At 29.5% G+C, this 24,729-nt stretch overlaps 2 protein-coding genes across 2 annotated transcripts in view; both read left to right on the top strand.

The window, feature by feature from the left end:
* The window catches only part of LOC113376087 (homeotic protein Sex combs reduced-like), a 36,380-nt gene extending 28,991 nt beyond the window's left edge, over positions 1 to 7,389 (top strand). The window contains exon 4 of the mRNA XM_026616013.1: positions 7,085 to 7,389. Within this exon, the coding sequence (XP_026471798.1) occupies positions 7,085 to 7,389 (305 nt within the window). The remainder of the gene's footprint in view (positions 1 to 7,084) is intronic.
* Positions 7,390 to 10,248: 2,859 nt separating this feature from the next.
* LOC113376086 (homeobox protein H55) overlaps positions 10,249 to 24,729 on the top strand; it is a 23,044-nt gene continuing 8,563 nt past the window's right edge. Inside the window, exon 1 of the mRNA XM_026616012.1 lies at positions 10,249 to 10,273. Coding sequence (XP_026471797.1) covers positions 10,249 to 10,273 — 25 coding nt within the window. The remainder of the gene's footprint in view (positions 10,274 to 24,729) is intronic.

Here is a 24,729-nt window from a genome sequence, read left to right as displayed (position 1 = left end):
AATTGAGTCATGGCATTTAAAAAATATCACATTGAAAAAATTATTAATATTTTATAAAATATAGGAAAAAACAACAGGATATATGTATACATTTTAGATAGTTAAATCATATAAATTGACTAAAAATGTCTACCAAGTGATAACTGCCACGGTTTCGTCATATATATTAAAAAATTGCTGATACTTCTTTTACTACTATTTTTGCACTATTTTAATTTGATACTTTGAAATTGCTCTATTTGAAATTGCTCTATAAGAGCCCTCAGCACAAAAATACGGCGTCCAAAGAAATTCGGTTTTTTGCATATTTGTTTGCAGGTGTTGCAAAATGTTCCTTTTCCCAAGTACCACGTATTTCGATTGTAGCCAACAAAATATTGTTGTTTTGAATCAACATGGGTAATTGTATTTATAGATATACTCTTCTATAACTATATACTCTACACAAAGAAACAAAGTGCATCTATCTAATATACTTTGAAAGAAAAATTTGTATAATTTTTGGAATAAGGTCCAATTTAATCAAAAATGTCAAAATTTTGGGTTCTGATTAATGCTTCATTGAGCTTTTCGTTCGTTTGCCTTTGTAGAGATTTAAAAACTCGACTCGCCTTTGTAGAGATTTGAAAACAACATAAAATATAATTGCCACTTGCTTATACAAAAATCTAATGAATGGTTTAAATTATAGGTTCCCAAACTTTTTTGTGTTGTTGACTTATGGGCTTTGCCATGGACCCCCATATTTACCTGATATTTTTTTATAAACTTAAAACTGTACTCAAATTTATTAATAAATATTTAAAGTTACATTTCATGTTAATTTTATACATTCATTAATTGCATTTAAAATAATAACAAAAAAATAAAGTAATTGAAATGATTTTTTTTTAATAATTATTAACACTTGGCAACAATTCTGTAAGCTATAATTTTACATCTCCCGGCTACATCTTTTTCTTGTTACGAGAACAGTGAAAACGCAAAATATTCTTTCTAAAATTTATTTATTTAACTATTACATCGTGTTTTTTCTTTAGTATCCAAAAATATTATAATATTCTCAAAACGCGCAAAAATCATTGACAAGCCTTTCAATAGTCAGTAAATTTGGTCATCACGAGCTCAACCATATTGCTATGTCTTACACATTTTTATAAAAAGAGATTTCTATTAATTTTTAGTTCAATTTATAAATATTGTATGTGATGTGACTTTTTATGATAGATAGTATAAAATGGGTACACAAATATTAATGTATATTGTAATCGACTACCGTGGACCCCCATTTTTATTTTGTGGACTCCAACGTTTTTTCTCTGATGTGAACCCAGTGAATGTTGTCCTGAACCTCTGGGGGTCAATGTCGACCACTTTGCGAATCACTTGTTTAACTGATCAATTTTTATAATGTTGGATTTACTAAAGTTACAAAATAATTCAAGAACGAAGAATTTAACATTTTTTAAAGATGCCAATGAGTTGTGGGTATAGTTAGTAAAAATGATATATAGAGCATAAGTTATTCTTAAGTATTCGGTGATTGACTGCGAGTGTGCGACTGGTACAAGAACCAATTCGACTTCGCGTGTGAGATGTCTCCTCGCCGTGTATCTTTCAGTAGATAAAATGTTTCACTCGGGAATCCATGGCAAACATCCAAATCCCATACAACGGGATATGTCGCATAAGAGCAGGTACTTTAATCAAACACTTTATATAACCGCTTCGGACGTAATTAATCGGTGTTGCGCGGCTGTAAGTAGCATTTTGACAAATTATGAATTTTGTCATAGATACATGCGCGCATGAAAATATGAAGTCGAACGGAGGCGGCCGTTCATGTTATTAATGTGCGTGCCATTAATATGGATACTTGAAATATTCTCAAATATAAGCGCACAGATTGATACATACACGTGAAATAAACTTGAATTACTTTGTCTACTGACCTTTAATTTCTCATCATATGAGGGGCGTCTATTAATCATGTAATCGAATTTTTAAGGATTTTTGGACCCCCTTCTCTTTGGTGATACGTTGTGAAATTCAAAATTACCCTGATCCCCCACCGAACATCACGTGTATTTTTAGTTACAAGAAAAAATAGTTTTTTATTTTTTTGAAAATGTTTGTTTTTTTTTAAAAAATCAGGTAATATATATATATATATATATATATATATATATATATCTCTTTTATTTACAACTGTCCAGTAAAGGACATTCAATAAATTTGATAAATTTACAATAGTCGGCCGAAAAGGGACATTGTATACTACAAGGGCATGTTGGAAAAAACAACTCAGTAGTTGTTTTTCCATTCGATATAAAATTCACAATATTTTATTGATAATTATATAATTTTAACTTTTTACTTATTGAATAATTTACTATAAATAATGATTAAGTTATTTCCATTTTTTATCAGGAGAGTTGATGGCTTAAATCCAGTGGCGCTTTTCTTTTCAATCTTCTTGGATAGTTCTCTGTTATCAATGAGTTTGCTAATGAATTTGGGTAAAAAATAAATGCACGTGATATTTTACTATACTCTTCCATCCCCCACGTAATATTTCGTTATTTTTTGTCAAGTCCCCCTCCCCCTAACACTCTCCTTTAATATATTAATCGTGTATTTTAATCAAAATTATCTAATGATACTTGAACTTTTAAGACTAGAAATTTTAATATCTAACTAAGATATTGGATGAAAAATATGGGTTTATTTTACAAAATTGAAAAAAAAACTACATTTTACTAGTTAAGATAGGCATATATTACATACATATTAAACCAGTGGTTGTCAACATTTTTGGTATTTTGAAAGCATAAAACGAAATACAATAAAAAATTCATAAATCATTGTTTAGAATTTCTTGAGCGCAAACTTTATATATCGGGTACTATTTTAATACATTCTGCGGTTCTGTACATACTTTTCTTGCAAAAATTTGTATATGCAGGAATATTATTAAAATTAAGGAAATTAAAAAGTTCTCAATTAAAATTTACAAATTCAAACCGTTTTGAAATTTAAACGTTTTTAAAAAAAGTACAAATATTATCAAAACAGACTTGAAGCCATACATGCATTCTTGTACATCAGGGTTATTTGTCATCCAGCATCCACTATCAACATCCCTATTAATCCTAATTTAATTTTTATTTAGAATAAAAATGTATATATATATATATATATATATATATATATATATATATATATCATTATTCAACTTCGTAATAAGTATCTAAACCTAATAAAAAATTGCCGAATGTGCATAGAAGTGAATGAATAATGCAATATAATCTGCGTTGAACTTAGATTAATTATAGGTATAATTACATCGTTAATGAATATTAAAAAATAAGAAATATATATAATTATAAAAAATGGTTTGCGTTACTATTTTGTATAATTAAGATATTAAAGCTACAATGTAATCGGTAAGAACAAAGTATGGAAAAGCGGAACAATAAATCTGCTGATGTCAAGAAGGTCTACAAAAAATATAAAATACTAATAGCAGCATGTGCGTTTTATGGTTTTACCATGTGACAATGTTTCAGGGAATTAAGGCATATCTTAACATGTTATTTATATCACATTTCATTTTTGAATGATATTAAAGTCCGCGAGATGATTACGGCAATCAATGGAAATAGTTTGTCATGATAATTTATCATTTCTGTTGCAAATTGTTTCTTAAATTTTACGCAAATTATTTCAAATAGAGCAAGGCTGTGCACGAAGATCTAACTTGACTTTGAGCAATTACATTTTGAAAACCAAACCAATTATATCATAACAAATAACACATATCATACAAACAACTATCTGACTACGTTAAAAGTAAGTAAAAGTAAAACTCCCACATAATTGGTCATTGTAGAAATGTAATCATTTGCCCGTTTTTCAAAAATTTGTCACCTGGTTCTTTTTACTCCATACGCTGAGCAAAATGGGACGGCCTGGAAGAGATTTTACGAAATAATAGCTACATTATTCAACCAATGCAAAATATAAATTTTAAGGGTACATTTTTGATAGTCATAACTCTGTACGTAACCTTGATCTGGTATTTTGTCATTCTCTACTTTCAAATATTGTAGTTAAAAAAATCTTAACTTGTTTTTGAAATATCGGTAGTGGACTTTTTTACTCGCGGACCTTTAATCCCCGCTCGACCCAATTTAATTTTCGTCTTTGAAATTTGGAAGATTCGCGTGCAAATGCAACTGTTTCACTTTGAGTCGCTTTTACGTTCGAGATGTCTTCGCAACCGTGACTCCGACAATTTAACATAACGATCACATGTTTCCGTAGAATTAGAATAAAAATATAATGAGTTAGAGCAATATAATTGCTGTTTCGTAGAATTTCACCGTTTTTATATGCAAATATTGTATTCGTTATTGTCTAATTGTGATATTAGTTTGCTAAATATCTTAATTGTTTTGCATTATATGCAATTATTTTTTGCATCTCCCTAGTGATTACAATTTAATTTTATGACGATTTTTATTCGACATGCATATATGTATATGCTTCTTATCTGCGTTCATCGCCGCATCAATAATTAGTATTTCTTGAATAGTAAGTTTATGTAAATCGAACATGAATTTCGTTATTATACATTTTCATTTAAAATTATCGATACAAATAATAATTATAGTACAAAACTTTGCTTTTGTAATAAATATGAACAAATATATGGCGGGTATGGTAATTTTAGCATATTCATAAACATGTTGAGCATCATAAAAAATGTAATATCATTTTTATTGTTGAAAAGACCCTTGAATGTTAAAGCAAAATTGTGCATAGTAATTTTACTAGCTCATTTTTTTTCTTATAAATTACAATCTCTCTAAATAGAAAGATATTGAGTAATTAGTTTGATAAATAACATATTAAATTTTAAAAGGAAAACCCAGTGGCTCATGTTTTATTAGTGTAATTTTTATATTTTTAATCATTTAACTATGATTGACGAATATACTCGTCATGAAGAAGTGTATATTTGTTGTGTATATTTGTGACGAGTATATGTGTCATGCGCAAAAAGCGAAGACCATTTACAATTTAAATTAACAATGTTGAAAAAAATATATATACTGATACGTTGAATAACTGTGAAAAATCGATATTTGATATTAAGTTTTTAATTTTAGTGATTCTATAATTTTCTTTGTAGATAAAGTCAAAAATCTAAAGTGATCATCGAAAAAAGAATTGGAATCATATTCGTCAACGAGTTTGCCATTATCAATCTTAAAATTCCAAAATCTGCTTTTGAAATCATAATTTTTTTATAAATTTTCCTTAACTGTGCTTTTTAAGGAGTTAGCTTTGATCGACAAGAATACACGTCATAAAGAAGTATCAGAATTTTTGTGTATCTACGACTATTTTTGCCATGCTTATAAAACATTGACCATTGGCTAATTAAATTCAATATTTGTCAGAAAATAAATTATATTGTGAAATTAAAATCATATTCGTCGTCGAGTTAGTCATTATCAATCTTAAAAATTCAAAATCTGCTTTTGAAATCATAATCTTTTTATAAATTTTTCTTAACTGTGCTTTTTAAAAGAGTTAACTTTGATTAACAATCATACACGTCATAAAGAAGTGGCATAATTTTGTGTATTTAGGAGAATATTCGACAAGTTTCTAAAATGTTGATCATTGGCTATTTAAATTAAATTTTTGACAAAAATAAAATATATTCTGAAATGTTGTTTCAAGTCGTTTAGAATATTTTGAGGCTATGATTGTATAAAATTAGGAATTGTTATGGATATTATACGTTAAGGCAAGTTGCATAAACTTCCCGAAATGTGAAAATAATATAGCAAATCAATAAGAATCAAAATTTATCTATTTGTATACCATTTTCTACATTTTATTTTGAAAATTATTCATTGTTTTTCATCCAGAACTATTCTAACTTTTTTATACTTAGTACATGTTCGCAGAATTATATCCTTTATTGAGTTTATCGGGCGCAACTAGTGTAACCGCCTAAAAAAATGTGTTTTTTTGGGAATTTATATTAAAAAAACTACTTTATCAATCATTTCAAAATTTTAGGAATATATTTATACATGTTGTAAGAATACATAGTGAAATTTTTGAAGAAAAAATTAAATATTTTTTAAGTTATCGTCAATCTCAAACGGCGCGACAAAAAAAGACCCTTCACTGCTGCAGTGATTCCGGCCTTTTACGTGGACAAAATTTAAAAAAAAAATTCTTATTAAACTAGATAATATTGTCTGTAAAATGAACTACGATAAAAAAAATTGACAAAGTAACGGCGTTTTTTAAAAAAAAGTCGAATTTTACCCAAAATTTTGGTCGTTTTTGGACTGGCAAAATTCGATTTTTGCCAGTGGATAGTTCATTTTACGGAGAACATATATAGAACATGTAAAAAAAAAATTGATAGTGATCGGATCATTTATTTTTCAGTAATCGCTGCAGCAATTTCGGAAAATGCTGTTTCGAGAAAAACGCGTTTGAAGATAAAATGATCGTTATACTATATACTATATACATATATATACTATTTAAATGGCTGTAACTCAAAAACTATTTAAGATATCGATTTAAAATTTTGGTATGTTATTTTTGAAATATGGAAAAATTTAAAATTTGATTCTTTGAAATTTTCACACTAGTTGTGCCCCTTAATACGCATGCAATACATGCTTATATTAACAAAGAAGTGAAATTTAGTAATAGCAATAATTGTAAAATAAATCCAAATTACTTGGTGTTTGACGAATATATACGTCATGCTTGATTCGGACTATACATAACTGTCCGTACTGTTCGATGTGAGCGTCACAGTTAACTGGTTAATATTTTTTATGATTACGGGTTTTAAAATTATATTGATGATATACAAAGACGTTGTCAAAACTATCAATCACTGTGTGTGAGATTTTCGCCTGTTTGGATGTTGTTACTGATACGGATATAAACAATTCGCCTCACTTTAAGATTTGATATAGCAGAACCAAATGCAACATTGTAAATGCAAACTAATAATAGATTGTTCTCTCCTCCGCAGGCACTGTGAACGCTAACGGCGAGACGAAGAGGCAGCGCACATCTTACACGCGTTACCAGACGCTGGAATTGGAGAAAGAGTTCCACTTCAACAGGTACCTGACGCGGCGGCGACGCATCGAAATCGCGCACGCTCTGTGCCTCACCGAGAGGCAGATCAAGATCTGGTTCCAGAATCGCAGGATGAAATGGAAGAAGGAGCACAAGATGGCCAGCATGAACATAGTCCCATATCACATGAGCCCGTACGGCCATCCCTATCAATTCGACCTGCACCCCAGTCAGTTCGCGCATCTGTCCGCATAGGATCAGTGGAACTTTTCGAATAACGGATAACTCCATTGAGCCCGCCACTCGAGCCGTTCAGCGGACAGAGGCGGATTCGGACGCAATGATGAGTTATTCGTATTCGGAAACCCCAAGGCCCGGTACGATCTCGATGGCGCCGTTGGACGGGACAGGGCGACAGGCGACCCACTCTTAAGGCCATCAACAGCGCCAGCGAGGACGTACACGGGGTGCCGCGGAGCACTCGCTGCTCAAACAAATCGTACTATTATGATTATGCGATAAATCTAAATGGACAATTTATTGAGATATTAATTGATATCATATTCTGTTGAGTTTAACTATTTATAAATAGAATTATTATTAGTGAGTAGTATGTACATGTATGAAAGTTTGATTTTAATTTGTGGTATTTCTGTTGTTAAGTAAATTAATTACCCCGAAAAACAAATTCGGAAACAAACAGGGATTTTTGACAAAGTGTTTCTATGAAAATTTAATGTTCCTTACCGGGCACATTGCACATTGTGAAATAGACATATTTTACAAGTAAATCTTATATAAAATCTGTGTGTAACTATTATTAAAATTATATAGTTTTTGTTTATGTTTAGACATATAAATGACGTTGCGTGATTTTATTTCTTAAATATGACTGTGTAATATATATTATGTAAATAATTAATTTTAAATAAATAGTTTATAGAATATAATTATTTGCCAATTCAGCAATTATTGTCATCAAATGAGAGTTGTACTTCTATAAAAAAAATGACTTAAATCGGCGTGCAATCGATTCGAAATAAATTTGTTACATGTATAGCACTTAAGTTCACAGATCACTAAGAACTTCGCACAACGCTTCCTTCAAGCGTGCAAAGTAGAATAATTATCAGGTTATTGCTTAAACAATAGGGAATATGCATTTTTGATTATAGAAACTAAAATAATATGTAGAAATATTTTTATAACGTAATTATTTATAGATGTAACTTTATTGTTTAAATGTTTAGATTTTTTGTACCTAAATAATTAAATAAAAGTGAAGGAAAAAGTAAAATTTTGAGCGTTTTTATAATCAACATTCATAATGTGTAAAACGATTGATCGCATAGATTTTGACAGTTTTTACTACCATTTATATGGAGAAAAGAGCGTAACATAGCTTTGCCATAACAACGCTATGTTACGATCTATTTTATCGGAGATTTTGTCTCTTATAGTAATATTTAATTCTTTGAGAACGATAAAGAACCCAGGTACATTATTGTAAAGAAAAATTTAAATCAGACTACTGAACAAAAAACATGTCGAATTCAAATTAACCAATATCTATTTCATGCATATTCCTTATCGTAATTCAAAATTCTTAGATGATCACATGCAATTTTTGTATTCACAATAATCAACACGGCACATCCACTGATTATATCGTTTATGCATTTTACAAAAATAGTTTTATAAATATATAAATATATGTGTGTGTACACGAAATGTAAATTTCCAAACTGTAAATTTAATGTAAATTTGACTCTGTATTTAATATGAATGTGTATTAAAAATTTACAAACTACGCTAAGAATTTATTATGGTAAGAACAAAAAAATAATAATAACATAAGTTATATGTTTAGCAAAAATCATATAGAAGGAACTAAATATAAGTATGTACTCTTCATTCCATGTAAAATTGAAATTATCGAAAATATATTGAATGACTCATTGTTTAAAGCAATCCAATATTGTTTTATTTACTAAGTTCAACTGGATCATAAATATAATAAACTAAATATAATAAATATATAAATAACATAAATATAATAAACTAAACTATTGAAAAAAATTGCTGTTATTAAAGATATATAGCAAATAACACGGACTATTTCACAGAGAATCTAATGGCAATTGCCATTCATTCAAATAACAGAATTTTTTGAAGTGCTTTGAATTTTTTTTATAAATCCTGTATAAAAGAAATTTGTATTCAAAAATAGACATTTTTACAAAATAGTAGATATAACTAGAATGGCTTACTTCAAATTTTATAGTATTTTCTAAAAAAATTACTATGTATTTAATAACAAATTGATAGCAAATACATTTAGAATTGGCCATCATATCGGTGAATCATAAAACTTTAATTGAGAAGGTGTATATAGAATAAAACTTTATATTATTAGTTTCCATCGTAGTATTAGAATTGTTTAATAAATCCTGTACAAAATAAATTTGTATTGAAAACTGAATCTACTATTTTTACAAAATAGTAGATATAACTTGAATGGCTTACTTTAAATTTTGTAGTATTTTCTACAAAAATTACTATGTATTTAATAACAAATTGATAGCAAATATAATATATTGAGAATTGGCCATCATATCGGTGAATCATAAAACTTTAATTAAAAAGGTGTAAATATAGAATAAAACTTACTATTACTAGTTTCTATCGTAGATGGTGTCTTCAAACAAAAAAATTAATCATGAATTTATATAGCATCATAGATAAACAAGTATAAAATAGCATTCAATTAAGTTATAGTCCAAAAGCATAGTTTGAAATTATTATAATATTTAATTTAACTTAATTGTTGAATCTTCATTACAACGAAGTATTTTATTAATACTTATGCTATAGAGAATATTTATATAAAATGTAGAAAATTTCAGATAAATTTTAAGTTCAGATTCGACTTTCCCACCATGAATTAATTATAACTAGAAACGACGTGAATTGAACTATGTCAAAATTTAACTTGCAAATATAAATAGAATGTAATAATGAAATTTATTAATTGAATTTAAGTAAAATATAGAAATTACAAATGGGAAAAGAATTATCTGAACAGTGTGGTTCAGTTTTGCTTCGTCGTTGAAGATGGCGCCAGGTGTTTTGAAAAAAGGTAAATATCTATACTAAGCGAATTATTTAACCCTCTGATTTAAGTAGAAAGCTTTTATATCCCTTTTATAGAATTTTCATAATTTTTTTTGTAAAACTATGAAGCTTTTACATCCCCTAAATCAACTATTAAAATATTTTCTGACAGGAAAAATGTCTTTCATCTTAATGAACAGGTGTCATTGACAATTAGTTCAATTGTTTTTATTCTTAAATTTAGATATCAATAAATAGTATTTTGGTCAAATATTAAATTAGTAATTAGAATAAATCAGAAAATTTGTGTTTTAATATTTAATATCCTTGTGCTTAATATTCGATGCTGATTTTGCGGAAAATTGCGAAGAAAATTCAATTCTACTCATAATATCGAGGTGGATTTATAATTAGCAGGTATATATAAAACTTTGGCAGGTAGTTTATTAGCAAGCCGCATAAGTGTATTTACTTCACTTTTTTTCTTTTTATTCAGCTAAACATTTCATTTTTAATTATTTATTGCTTTATTTATTTATATAATACAAACGTAAAAAACGTAAAGATATGCAAAAAAATATTTTTGATTTTTTTGCAATTACTTTAACTTACTCTAAGGACAGTTGGTAAAATAATCTCAAAGACTAACGCATGTACTTTTAAAATTATTAACATTGACATTAAGTGTCAACTGTTCATAAAATTTGAGCAATCTTTACTTACACCTACTTGGTTTTTTTTTTTTTTTTTGTTACAATTTATTTTTTTTAATCAAGACTTTAATGTCTTATTTACAAAATTGATATGAGCAAAAAAAAAATACAAAAAAACAAAAAATGCAATACATTGAATATAAAATGAAAAAAGTTGAAATAAAAATTAAATTAAAACAGTAATACAAAAATAATAACATAAATGAACGATGACGTGATGATGTATGCCGCGTACTACGTCAGGACGCGTGCAGACATTGGGCTAGGTGTTTGGTAGATCGGAAGGCCATTTCTTGCTCAATCTTCTTATCGGTCTCTGAATCGCTTGAATTGTAGGATTTGTATGCTGGGTTAATTTGTTGTTGAAAGATGAACTTCTAATCTTGATCATTTCGTTGACTGTTGAGATTTTCAAATCCTTATGTAGGCAAAAATTCGAAATATACCAAGGCGCATTAGTAAGGATACGCAGAATTTTATTCTGGCACCTTTGAATGATGTTTATGTTAGATTTGCATGAGCAACCCCATAGTTCGATTCCATAAGTCCAAATGGGCACTATGATAGTTTTATACAAAAGTACCTTGTTATCGAGAGAGATTTCAGATTTCCTCCCAAAAAGCCAGTAAAAATCTTTTATTTTCAGTTGGATTTGTTTCTTTTTATATTCAATGTGCGTTCTCCATGTCAATTTCGAATCAATGTGCATGCCTAAATATTTAACAGAATTGCATAGTGGAATTATTGAATTGTTCATGATGATAGGTGGACTGTTGTGATGTTTTAGAGAAACAATTATGTGCTGAGATTTTTCGATATTGATTTTGATATTCCAATCTAAAAACCATTTTTCGAGACTAGATAAATAATTTTGTAACTGACAAGTTGCTGTTCTAATATCGGAATTGCATGAAATAATTGCTATGTCATCGGCGTAAGTGCATATGGTTAGAAGATCATCTGTGGGCATATCGTTTGTGAAAAGAAGATAAAGTACAGGGCTTAGCACACTGCCCTGTGGTACCCCGCATTCTATATTTCTGATGCTCGAAGTCACATCTTTAATTTTGATTCTAAATTTTCTATTAAGCAATATGAGCTTAAGATATTGAAGTAGTTTGGAAAAGTTGTTTTGATTTTATATAGGAGTCCTGAGTGCCAAACCTTATCGAAAGCCTGACTGACATCTAAGAATACGGCTACACTGTGTTCCTTTCTATTCATGGCTTCAAGAATACGAGACACCGTTCTGTTGCATTGTTGAATTGTAGAGTGATTTTTTCTGAAGCCAAACTGATGGTGAGGAATCCAACTATCATTCGGATGATCTTCTGACAATCTCTGCAACAAAAGTCTCTCTAAAATTTTCGATAATATCGATAAAAGACTGATAGGACGGTATGAACTAGCAGTGTGATGGTTTTTGTTTGGTTTAGCGATCATAATAATTTCTGCAGTCTTCCACGCTGTGGGCCAATAATTGTATTGAAGTATGGCGTTGAAAATATTTGTTATATATAAGATACCTTTTGTAGGCAATTCTTTTAACATCTTTGGAGTAATTTTATCCATACCTGGCGAAGATCTATTTTTTATTCTTTTTATTTCACATAAGACATCATTTGGTGAAAAATGTCCTAACGGTGTAGAATGTATGGGTTGATTTACGAAATTGTTAATTAAATTATTCTGGGAAATATTTCGAGCGCTAAAAATGCTACTTAGATGATCAGCAAATGCCTCCGCTTTTTCTTCGTTGCTTTTTGCCCAAATGAATCCGTTTTGGTTGGTTATTTTCAGAGGAGGGTTTTGTTGTAGGGGTTTACTTTTGTTTCTGATTGGTTTCCATATGGAATTATCGTACCTATTTAACTGCAATATATACGACCTGAATGTACAATTCTTCCATTCTTTCATTTTTTTCCTCAGCGTGTTATTGAGATGATTAAGCGATGTCTTATCCGTTGGTAGATGAGAATGTTGCCAGGTTCGTCTTGCTCTTCGTTTCTGTGCAATTAGCTTCTTAATCTCTTGCGGAATTATTAGATTATCATTTCTTGGATTAATGTTCGGGGTGATCTGCTTGGTTGTTTCACGTACAATCTCAGAAAAATAATCTATATTATTTTCTATATCAATAACGCTTGTAGGCCTAGATTTTGGAAATAATTTTGAATCAAGTATGGATTTGAATTGAATCCAGTTAGAAAGATTGTTGTGTAGAATATGATTGTTGATAACTGGAGTAGGAAATGTGCTAAACGTCACAAGTATTGGAGAATGATCTGAAGAGAGATCGTAACTAGATTCAATATTGAGATTTGAAAGATCAATACCTTTCACAATAAAAAAATCTAAAAGGTCTGGAACTTTAGTAGGGTCAGAAGGCCAATAAGTTGGACTGCAAGTTGAAATAAAGGAGAGGTTATTTTGCCCTATGGCTGCATGAAGAATCTTTCCTTTGGCTGTAGTCAGTCTAGAACCCCAGGCAATATGTTTACAATTAAAGTCACCACCAATGATAAATTTATTACCTAATTGAGAGAAAAATGAAGAAAACTGAGCACAAGAAATTTTGAATCTTGGTGGACAATAAACAGCAGAAACACAAAAATTATATAAATTTGTTTCAACAGAAATTTGAGTTGCTTGTAGAAAATCATCAGAAATATTTGGTAGAACAAAATGCTTTATATTATTTTTGATTAATATAGCCGAACCGCCGCGAGCCCTGCCACTTGGGTGATTTGAATTATAAGTAGTGTAGTTATAAATTTTGAAGTAGTTTTTTTCAGTGAAGTGAGTTTCTGAGATTAATAAGATATCTATTAAGTTTAACTTTAAAAAACATTCTACTTCATTTTTGTGAGGTATTAAACCGTTGGCATTCCATTCAGCAATTTTAATTATTTTTGCCATTGCTTTTGTTGTTGACTAACGTGGATAACATATTTATTATTATGGTGTTCTGTTGCAAAAGCTGATTGAAGATATTTTTAAATTCTAAAATAAGTGTTGCTAGAGAATCAGAATCAGGATTTGAAGGTGAATGATTAGAAGCAGAGTAATTGTTTTTTGCAATGTCTGCATAGGATGAATTTTGAATTGTTGGATTTAAGGCCGGAGAAATGTTGTTTATTTTATTATTAGAATTAGAATTATTAGAATTTTTAAAATTTTGGTTATTTGGATTTGGATTTATGACTGATTGATTTACTGGAGTTTTGTTTCTTTGTTCTTTAATTTTTTGGAAGTATGAGCAACCGCGATAATTAGCTGGATGAGCACCGTCGCAAAAATAACAACATGCCGGAGCATTCGGATCTTTGGTACAAGCTATAGTATTATGATTGTCACCGCATTTTAGGCAAGCAAATGGTCTATTGCAGTATTTTTTGGTGTGATTAAAGAGTTGACAGCGAGTGCATTGTATAATGTTGTTGGACTTTCTCGGTGGTTCGACGCGTATTATGCAGTTGAATAATTTATAAATGTTATAAATATTTTTGTTATTTCTCTTTGGTTCCAGATCAACAAAAAACATATTAAGAGGTTCTTTTGTTATTCTATGTCTAATATTTAGGATATTACGTACGACATGACCCTGTTTTAATAGTTCTAATTTAATTGCATCTGTGCTTGTTGAAAAGTGTACATTTCTAAGAACAACCCTATAAGCCTTCTCTTCTTTTAATTGATATGTATGATATACGGCATTAGTTTCTTTTAGATGTCTGGATAAAGTTCGAAAATGGTCGACAGAATTACATAGAATTTTAAATGTATTGTTAGCTAAACTTCTCAGGAAATATTGATCGTGCGGAATTATTTCATTTAATTGATTAGTCATATCATTAATATCGTCAACTCCGTAAATAAATATTGGAGGGGGCTTACTGACTGGAGCCGGTTTAACTGAGTTGTCATCAATAGCTGTTTCTATTGTTGAAAGGGCCGAAAATCGGTTTTGAATTTTGACATCTATTCCTAATGGTTCAAATGAAGTTTTTCTTTTTTTGAAATTGACTACTTGCCATGAATTAGGAGGTTTCCTGACATCAGAATGTGGTTGAGTGAGGCTTGTAGATGCACTATTACTAGATGATATTACTTCCTGTCTTGAGTCAGAAACTGATGAAGTTGAACGCAGCGAGACCTTTTCCGATGTAAACATATTGGTCCGACCTTCTTCGCGAGGTATCTTGCTGTATTTGCTGGATCCAATAACGGTCTTTCGTAGTTTTGGGATTTCTGATGGTTTACTGTCCGATTCCATATTCGCTTCTAACACCTACTTGGTGTACTCTTATTTGCTCAAATGCAATGTCACTACTGCTTGACATCAGGTTGCTCGAAACAGGTATCAAACCCAGGGCATCTGATTTAGATCTCGTCGCTCTAGCCGGGTTAAGATTTAAGAATTAAAGTTCAATGAACAATTACGTGTTTGTAGGAAGACGATACTAATTATATAAGCAAATAGCCAACAAAATACCTACGCACTTTTTTCATAAACATATTACACACATCGAACAATAGGAAAATTTGAACATATTCGAATGTTATAATTTGAAGGTGGCGCCAGGTGTTTTGAAAAAAGGCAAATATCTAAACTAAGCGAATTATCTAACCAATTGATTAGTTTTTTTACAGAACTAGAAATCTTCAATATCCCTTTTATAGAATTTTCATAAATCTTTTTTACAAAACTAGAAAGCTTTTACATCCCTTAAATCAACTATATAAATGTTTACTGACAGGAAAAATTTCTTTTATCTTATATAACAGGTGTCATTGACAATTAGTTCAATTGTTTTCATTTTTAAATTTAGAGATCAACAAATAGTATTTTGGTCAAATATTAAATTAGTAATTATAATAAATCAGAAAATTTGTATTTTAATATTTAATAGGCTTGTGTTTAATATTCGATGCTGATATTTCGGAAACTTGCAAAGTAATTCAATTCTACTCATAATATCGAGGTGGATTTATAATTAACAGGTATATATATAAAACTTTTGCATGTAGTTTGTTAGCAAGCCGGATAACTGTAATTTCTTCGCTTTTTTCTTTTTATTCAGCTAAATAATTTATTTTTTAATTATTTATTGCTTTATTTATTTGTATAATACCAATCGGATTTTTGAAACACAATGTAATGTGAGCTAATATTATGCAACCATGTATACTTATCAGCATACACATATATACACACATTTATTCACATTTATGAACACACACAAGTATACCCACACATGCATATGCATGTAAACTCGTACATATTAGTATAAGTTTTATTTATTAATCATATCTGAGTTTGAGAAATCATATCTGCTACTTCCTTATGTTTTATGAATATGATTACTAATAAATAGATAGGGTAAAGCGGGGCTTAAAAAGATCGGCAGGTAACAAGGTTCACCACCGATATCTCAAAAACAAGTAAAATAGAAATTTTTAACAACAATATTTGGAAGTAGAGGGAAAACGACGTCTAATCAACAGTCGCCTTGAATCGAGCAACGTCGCTATCAGGAAATTAGTTTAAAATTAAATTAATACTAGTTTTTATATTAGTTTCTCTCAGTATATCAGCATTTTTATCTTTAGCTCTTCAAATTTCTATTAACATTTTAAAATACTACTGCATTTAATAACAATTTAAAATATGGTATAGCAGGGTCTTAAAGGTCTGCGGATAGAAAGGATCACCACCAATATCTGAGTAAGTTAAGAATTTTTTAAAGCAATATTTGAAAGTAGAGAGTAAAATATGTGTAGGGGCAAGTCCCGTAACGCCGGACGGCACCAAGCACCGAACATTCTATTTAACACGTATTATTTAAGCGAGTATAATTTTTTTCATTTCAAAATACAAGTGCAAGGGGCATGGGGGCACAGGTACAGGATCACGCGCCAAGTTTCGCCTGTGACGCACACTGCCGCGGCGAGAGCAACCCTTACCTGATTTAGGCGCAAAATCACGGCTTCACCTAAATATCAATGGAAGTAATTTTAGCATATTTATGCATTTACATTTGAGTAACATGCAAAGATAAAAGTTGTACTTGATTGTTATCCGTAAAATGGTAGATTATAATTAGATCTTTGAACTAATTTTAGTAGGTGCCACCAAATGAACAAAAATGTCTGTCCCTTAGCACCGGGGACACTAAGTCGTCCCATAGTACCGGACAGTAAACATATTGATATTACTTGTGAGAATTTACGTAATTTATTCCAATTATTTAATTTTGTTCTGTATGAGTGCTAACGTTCACTACATACCCCCATTCTTCGTATTTCCTAGTCAAAGAATGAAAATCTTATGATGAATGCTCCAGATGAGCGCGGTGGTGTGGTCCAGCCAAAAGGGTGGATAACTAGTGATTTTTTTGCAATATCTAAGAATATTCGTCAAAGACACATGTGCAAACATTCCAAAATGTGGAGATGATTACATATTTTGAAGTGTCCGGTATTAGGTGCCACTGTTTAATATCATTTTTTGGTTTGATTGATAGTATTAATTATATTTTAGCAAAGATTGCGATTTTGTTAATTTAGTTTGATTTCTAACTTTAACTTCTTACATAAATCATACTTTAATAAACATTTTGCAAAAAAATTTTGGATTTATTTATAAATAACCTTAGGTGTCCGCCACTAGGGGACTTCTCCAATCAACCATTGCCATAAATCGAGCATTTTTGCTATCATGAGGTAAACGGACATGTTTGAAAATCTATAACAAAGTATTTTTTTTGTGGTTAGTTCTTTTATTTGTTTGCACTGTCGTTTAGTTAACGAGACCTTAATATATTTTTTAAGTGTACGCTATTTAACTGTTTAATAAGATGTAGTATCAATTTTAATACAGATTCAACAAATGTTTCTATATAACCTTTATAATAGAATACAAAAACAAACAGGATTGGGTTAAAAAACCAATTGAACCTTTACCCTAGCAATGGCGCAAACAATAAAAATAAGTAAATAAAAATGTAAAAAAGCTATGTCATGAGAAATCAATTAAAATAATAGTTATTCCAACTCTTCTAATGCATATTACTGACAAAATTCCAGATCAAGGTTATATACTTCTTTGTAAAAAATGTGTTCATAAAATTTATATATTGCATTGGTTGAATATTATAACTCTTACTTCGTGAAATCCTTTTAAAATTGAAAATAACACATTGGATCTGTTTACGCCGCTTATGGGGCAAAAAGGACCATGTGTCAAATGTTGGAAAATAGAGAAAAATTTATATTTTACAATAATGAAGTTGCTGTGAACATCTACTGAACATTGTGTGATATGTGGAATTTTTTGTGATGTAATTGGTTCGGAGCAATATAATTGTTCAAAATCAAATTATGCCTTTGCGCATCGCCCGATCGAATATCAAATATAATTCTCTGAAAAATTCGCTAATTTCCTAATAATGTCCTGCCTTGTACAAAAGCTTAAATATTTTCAATTATAGTAAGAACAAATTCTACATCACCCATTTTCATATCTAAAAAGCCCAACCGTTTAAAAAATAATTTTATAAATCATATCATCATTTGGCAAATATTTTCATTGACTTCACATTTAATTTTGGAAAGCGATAAATCGTGTTTTCGTTGTATCTTACATTTTTATAATGGAGAAGATAAAATATTGATCAAACTCAAATTAATTAACCCATTTTATGAAAATATGTTATTTGAAATGAACCGGATTGAAAATAATTGAAATTTATCATTGTTGGAAGATAAGAGATAAAAAATATAAAGGTGAAATTTTACTAAAAACAACACATACATAAAGCTGAATGATTGATATTGGAATTTTTTTAATTAATAAAATTTATTAGAATTAATTAATTAAAAATCACGTGTTGATGAAAAATTAGTCAATCATAATTTGCAAATAACTCAGGCGAATTTTACTAAATGTGATACAATTGATTTAGAAAGTTCGCCTAAGTTACCTGCAAATTAGGTTTGTTTTAATTAGTAAACAAATCAAAAGGTTTAATAAATATATCAACGAGGAAGAAAGGGGTGATTTTGTGTATTAATAAATTTCTATAAAATGAAGAGTTATTTAAAGAGAAATATTACAATTGATACTGCAACTTCTAAGACTAATAAAATTAGAATTCCAATAAAACAATATAAAACGGCTTTTGCATAAATATTTGTCAAAATAATTGTTGTATATTTGGACTTTTTTTAAATGAAGAAACATTAAGGTAAACCCAATAAGTTAGTTCAAAACAGTTATCTAGTGGTGCCTAGCATTGTGCCTTAAGGCAAATTGATGGAACTTTTCGTACAATAATTGAAAGTTTTGAAGTATTGAAAAATTTGATTTTTTTTAATTCTAGATTGTTTTTAATATTTACAATTTTGGACCGAGATATGGCATTTTTTTCTCCTAAATCTACGAAACCGCTAGACCTGCCTCTCCAAATTTAACCAATTCTATCAACACAAATGCAAAACTGTTTGATTCATTCAAATCGGACGCTCAATTCTGTAAAAACTGAACTACCCTTTTTTGCATTTATTGCTCCATATCTTCAAAACGGCTGCACCTGCATTTACCAAAAATCTGAGCAGCACGTTTTTCCGTCCACAGGAATCGAATGTATTTTGAATCATTCGAATCGGTTGATCCGTGCACTCAAAATCGTTGGAGAAAATTTGTATCTGCACATATATATATTTGTATCATACATATATATATACACACCAATATACATCCATTTTTTCTAGTATGCAAAAATGTTCAGAAACCGTTGAAACGTAAAAAATGCGAAAAAAAATATTTTTGATTTTGTTGCAATTACGTTACGACCCTAAGGACAGTTGGTAAAATAATCTCAAAGAGTAACGAATGTACTTTTAAATTAATAACTTTGGCATTAAGTGTTAACAGTTCATCAAAATAGAGCTATCTTTCCTTACACCTACATGGTGTACTCTTAATTGCTAAAATGCAATGTCACTACTGCTTGACATCAGATTGCTCGAAGCAGGTATCAAACCCAAACCCATGATTTAGATCTCGTCGCTCTAGCCGGGTTAGGATTTAAGAATTAGAGTTCAATGAACAATTACGTGTTTGTAGGAAGAAGATACTAATTATATCAGCAAGTAAACAACAAAATACCTCCGCACATTTTCATAAACATATCTCACACACGCGAACAATAGGAAAATTTGAACATAATCGAATGTTATGATTTGCTATAAATGATCTTAAATCTAAGCGATTGATAATATACCAGTATTGTCATCTATTAATCCATTATCACAATTCGGCCATTGTACTGTTCATGATCAATAGACAAAGATATTTAGAAATCTCAATTTCAATAAACAAGATTTAATAAAACAATTCATGTATAAAATAATATTAGACCGATGTTTTGTTTTATGCCGCATACCCTGCAATACAAGTAATTCATGAAAAAACTCATTCAAAAATAATTAAAAGTACTAAAACATATTAAATTCTAATTATAATCTGGTAAAATCTAATATTGCAGTTTTAGTTACAGAAAAAGATTTTACTGGGAAATTGTTGAATTAAACCACATGTATTACGGGTATGAGTGAAATATAGAGTTCTCAAACTTTGTAGAATATATATTAATTAACCAAAAATAATTCAAAATAAATTAATTGTTCTGACAATACTCAAAACATTAAATATTTTCATAATAAGGGAAAGTCCCATAGTGGCGGACACCTAAGGTTATTTATAAATAAATCAAAAAATATTTTACGAAATATTTATTAAATTATGAATTATGTTAGATAACAAAATTAGAAATCAAACTAAATTAACAAAACCGCAATATTTGCTAAAACATAATTAATACTATCAATCAAACTTCTGTATCAAAAAATATGATTTTAAACAGTGGCACCTAGTACCGGACATTTCAAAATAACCTGCATTGATCACATATGTAGCCATCTCCACACTTTGGAATATTTGCACATGTGCCTTTGGCGAATATTCTTAGATATTGCAAAAAAATCACTATTTATTCACCCTCTTGGCTGGGCCACACCGATGCTCTCAGCTGGAGCATTCATCATAAGATTTTCATTCTTAACTAGGAAATACGAAGAATGGGGGTATGTAGTGACTGTTAGCACTCATACAGAACAAAATTAAATAACTGAAATAAATTACGTAAATTCTCATCCTGTAACTGGGTGCCCCCCATGCCCCTTTCACTTGTATTTTGAAATAAAATGATTTATACTCGCTTAAATAATATATGTTAAATAAACTATCCGGTGCTTGGTGCCGTCCGGCGTTACGGGACTTTCCCTTAATTAAAATTAGACATACATTATTGTATAATATTTTTAAGTAAACTACACTAATATGTAGAAGAACATAAGATGTATGGATGAAATATAGCAAATTTGTTAAAAGTAATACCTATTATCTATTTACAAATACATGAAGCATTTTCCAAATGATAAATAACAGATTTATAGCTCACAAGGAGAACCTCAGGGCCGGAATTTTAATGAAACTTTGCATGGTGATAAAGTTAATAGTCAAACCGAACTCTTTAAAATATTATTATTATTTTATGGTTCAATAATAATCTTCGAAAATAAAAAACAAGACAACTAAAAATGTAAATAACTTTTTTGTGATTAACTGTAATTTTTTCATCATTAAGAAAAAATAAATATATATGAAACTTTGTCAAACAAAAATATCATCCGAATTAAGAAAAAACCATTAATTGAATTCTTTCTTCTTACATGTTGGGGTTCTTTATACCCTAGTAAGCTATTCTAGAAGTCTTATAAAATTAACTGTTAAATCAAAATTAAAAAATAATAATACATCTTAAAAAAAACAATTAAATAACGTATACTTGAAAAATATATTCCGGTATCGCAAAGTAAATACCAGTGCTCAAAACCAAATAAACTAAGAACTGAACAAAATTCTTGTTGATTTGGCTCTTATTCCCTTAATATTAGTGACCTTAAATTAGTGTCGCTGAAAATGACATACTTTATTTGTTTTTGTGAAAATGGTAATGGACCTTTTTACTCGCAAACTTATAAGTGTCACAATGAGTTTCTTCAAAGAGATAATCGATCGATGTAATCGATATTATGAATTGTTTTCACGTTACGAAAATGAGTAGCTTATATATATATATATATATATATATATATATATATATTTTAGGATAATGTTTTGGGAACAAATTACATAAAAACAATAGTGTAGACTTACATATACATGAACGATGAATGTCAGAACTTATGTGGACCATGCACTAACCTGTAACAAAGAAAACACACATTAATTAACATTGAATTATTAATAATCTATCTTTATATTTAGAAGCTAAAAAATAAAATTTTAAAAATTTTGTAAGTATTCTGCTTTCCATATAAATATCATTTTGTTGGAAAGATGACTTATTAAAATCATTGAATAATCTCTGTGTTAAGTTTAAGGATCTTTGATAGGCATTGTTCTTGTGTGATCATAAGTATTGGTTCGATTATCAGTCATTGCCAAATCTCCAATATTCAAAATGAATTAATTTCATATGCAGAAATGTTTTTTAGATATTTTTTTTTAATATTCAAATACATTTATTAAAATACATAAATATTTATAAACTCTAAATAGCATCTCATCAATAGATATCTATTTTATATTTCTTTTTATAATTGACTGATATTTTTATTTTTATGAGCAAGTCAATTTTTGTTATTATAGTTATTAATGTAAATGTAAGTAACTAGTATGTAAAGAATATATTATATTATATTATATATTTACGGGCCAATTCTGCCGTAAAATATACAATGTTTCGATAAGGCTGTGTTTCGCTGCCTTTTTTATTTAAAATGGTACTAAAAACTAAAAAATGCTATTTATTTGCTGTGCTTCACTCATAGGGGGAAGTCCCGTAACGCCGGACGGCACCCAGGACCGGTCACTCTTTTAGCACGTATTATTTAAGCAAGTATAATTTTTTTTATTTTAAAATATAAGTGAAAGCGGCACTGGGGGCACACAGGTACAGGATCGCGCGCCAAGCCTCGCCTGTGACGCACACGGCCACGGCGGGAGCAACCCTTTCTTGTTTTAGGCGCAAAATCTCGGCGTCACCTAAATATCAATGGAAGTAATTCTAGCACATTTAAGCATGTACATTTGAGTAGTATGCAAAGATAAAAGTTGTACTTGATTGTTATCCATAAAATGGTAGAATATTATTAGATCTTTTAACCAATTTTTGTAGGTGCCACCAAATGAACGAAAATGTCTGTCCCTTAACACCGGACACTAAGTCTTCCCGTAGTACCGGACAGTAAACATATTTCTTGTCAGAATATACGTAATTTATTCTAAATATTTAATTTTGTTCTGTATGAGTGCTAACGGTCACTACATACCCCCATTTTTAGTATTTCCTAGTCGAAGAATAAAAAGCTCATGGTGAATGCACCAGCTGATCGGTATGGCCCAGCCAGAAGGGTACATAAATAGTGACTTCTTTTTGCAATATCTAAGATTATTCGTCAAAGACACATGTGTAGATATTCTAGAGTGTGGAGATGGCTACATATGCAATCCATGTTTAAAATCATATTTTTTGATACCAAAGTTTGATTGATAGTATTAAATATTTTCTAGCAATGATAGCGGTTTTGTTAATTTAGTTTGATTTCTAACTTTGTTATCTAAAATAAATCATAAACTAATAAACATTTCGTGAAATATTTTGTGATTTATTTATAAATAACCTTAGGTTCCGCCACTGAGGGACTTCCCCCTATGTTATTATGACACATCAGAAAAATGCACTTATGATAAGATTCTTTTTCTGAAGTTTGTGCGTTTTCTAGGTTAGGTTTTATATCTAAAACGCCTGAGACTGCACAGCAACCACATGACAGTTTTTAGTACCATTTTATATAAAAAAACGCAGCTTTGCCATAAAAATTTTACAGCAGAAATGACCCGTTTGTTACAAAACGTAAATCAATAACAAAATTTAAGAAGATTTCAGGGACCAAAAAAACGTCTTATGCGAGAAATTGTGTTATTGTGACAACATATTTCAAAGTGCAAAGTCGGCATAAAGTGGTGTATTATGCAAGAAATCATTTTGAGCATATTCGTCATTATAATTCAAAGTCTTATCGGGGTTCTACTGTACTTCAAAAAAAATTATATTTTTGTATTTAAAAGTAATATAATTCTCAACTAAATTAATTAACTAAATTAAATTTGATAAATCCATATGACCCTTGTATGATCTGCACCAGAAATTTACTAGCACTGCATTCGAAACCGCACAGGTATATTAACCGCCGTCAATCAGCTTTTGCTCATAATTAAAATTAATCTCCTATCGTTAAGAGTTAAATAATTTTGTTGAAGAACATTTAGTGCAAATAAATTTGAAGGTGTGCTTGTGAGTAACATAATATTTAAATAATATTAATAAAAATATTAATTGCATTTTCGAGCATTGAACTGATCGAAGTATTGAATTTCACATTTTTTTTGAGTTTATAAATACCTGTTGTTGGTTATCGTTCCTAATTGAAAATTCTAGAGCAAATTATTTTTGAAATTTTAAAGAATTTTTTAGAAATAATGAATTAATATAAATAAATAGAAAAACTTAGAAAAATATTTAGCAATTTTATCTTAAAATTTTAGAAGGGAATTTTTGTTTCGGCATCCTAATAT

Source organism: Ctenocephalides felis, unplaced genomic scaffold (genome assembly GCF_003426905.1).
Source record: "Ctenocephalides felis isolate EL2017-DRISC unplaced genomic scaffold, ASM342690v1 CF-g0.4_SCAFFOLD_01886, whole genome shotgun sequence".
Taxonomy (NCBI): domain Eukaryota; kingdom Metazoa; phylum Arthropoda; class Insecta; order Siphonaptera; family Pulicidae; genus Ctenocephalides; species Ctenocephalides felis.
This window is presented reverse-complemented; position numbering and strand designations above follow the sequence as displayed.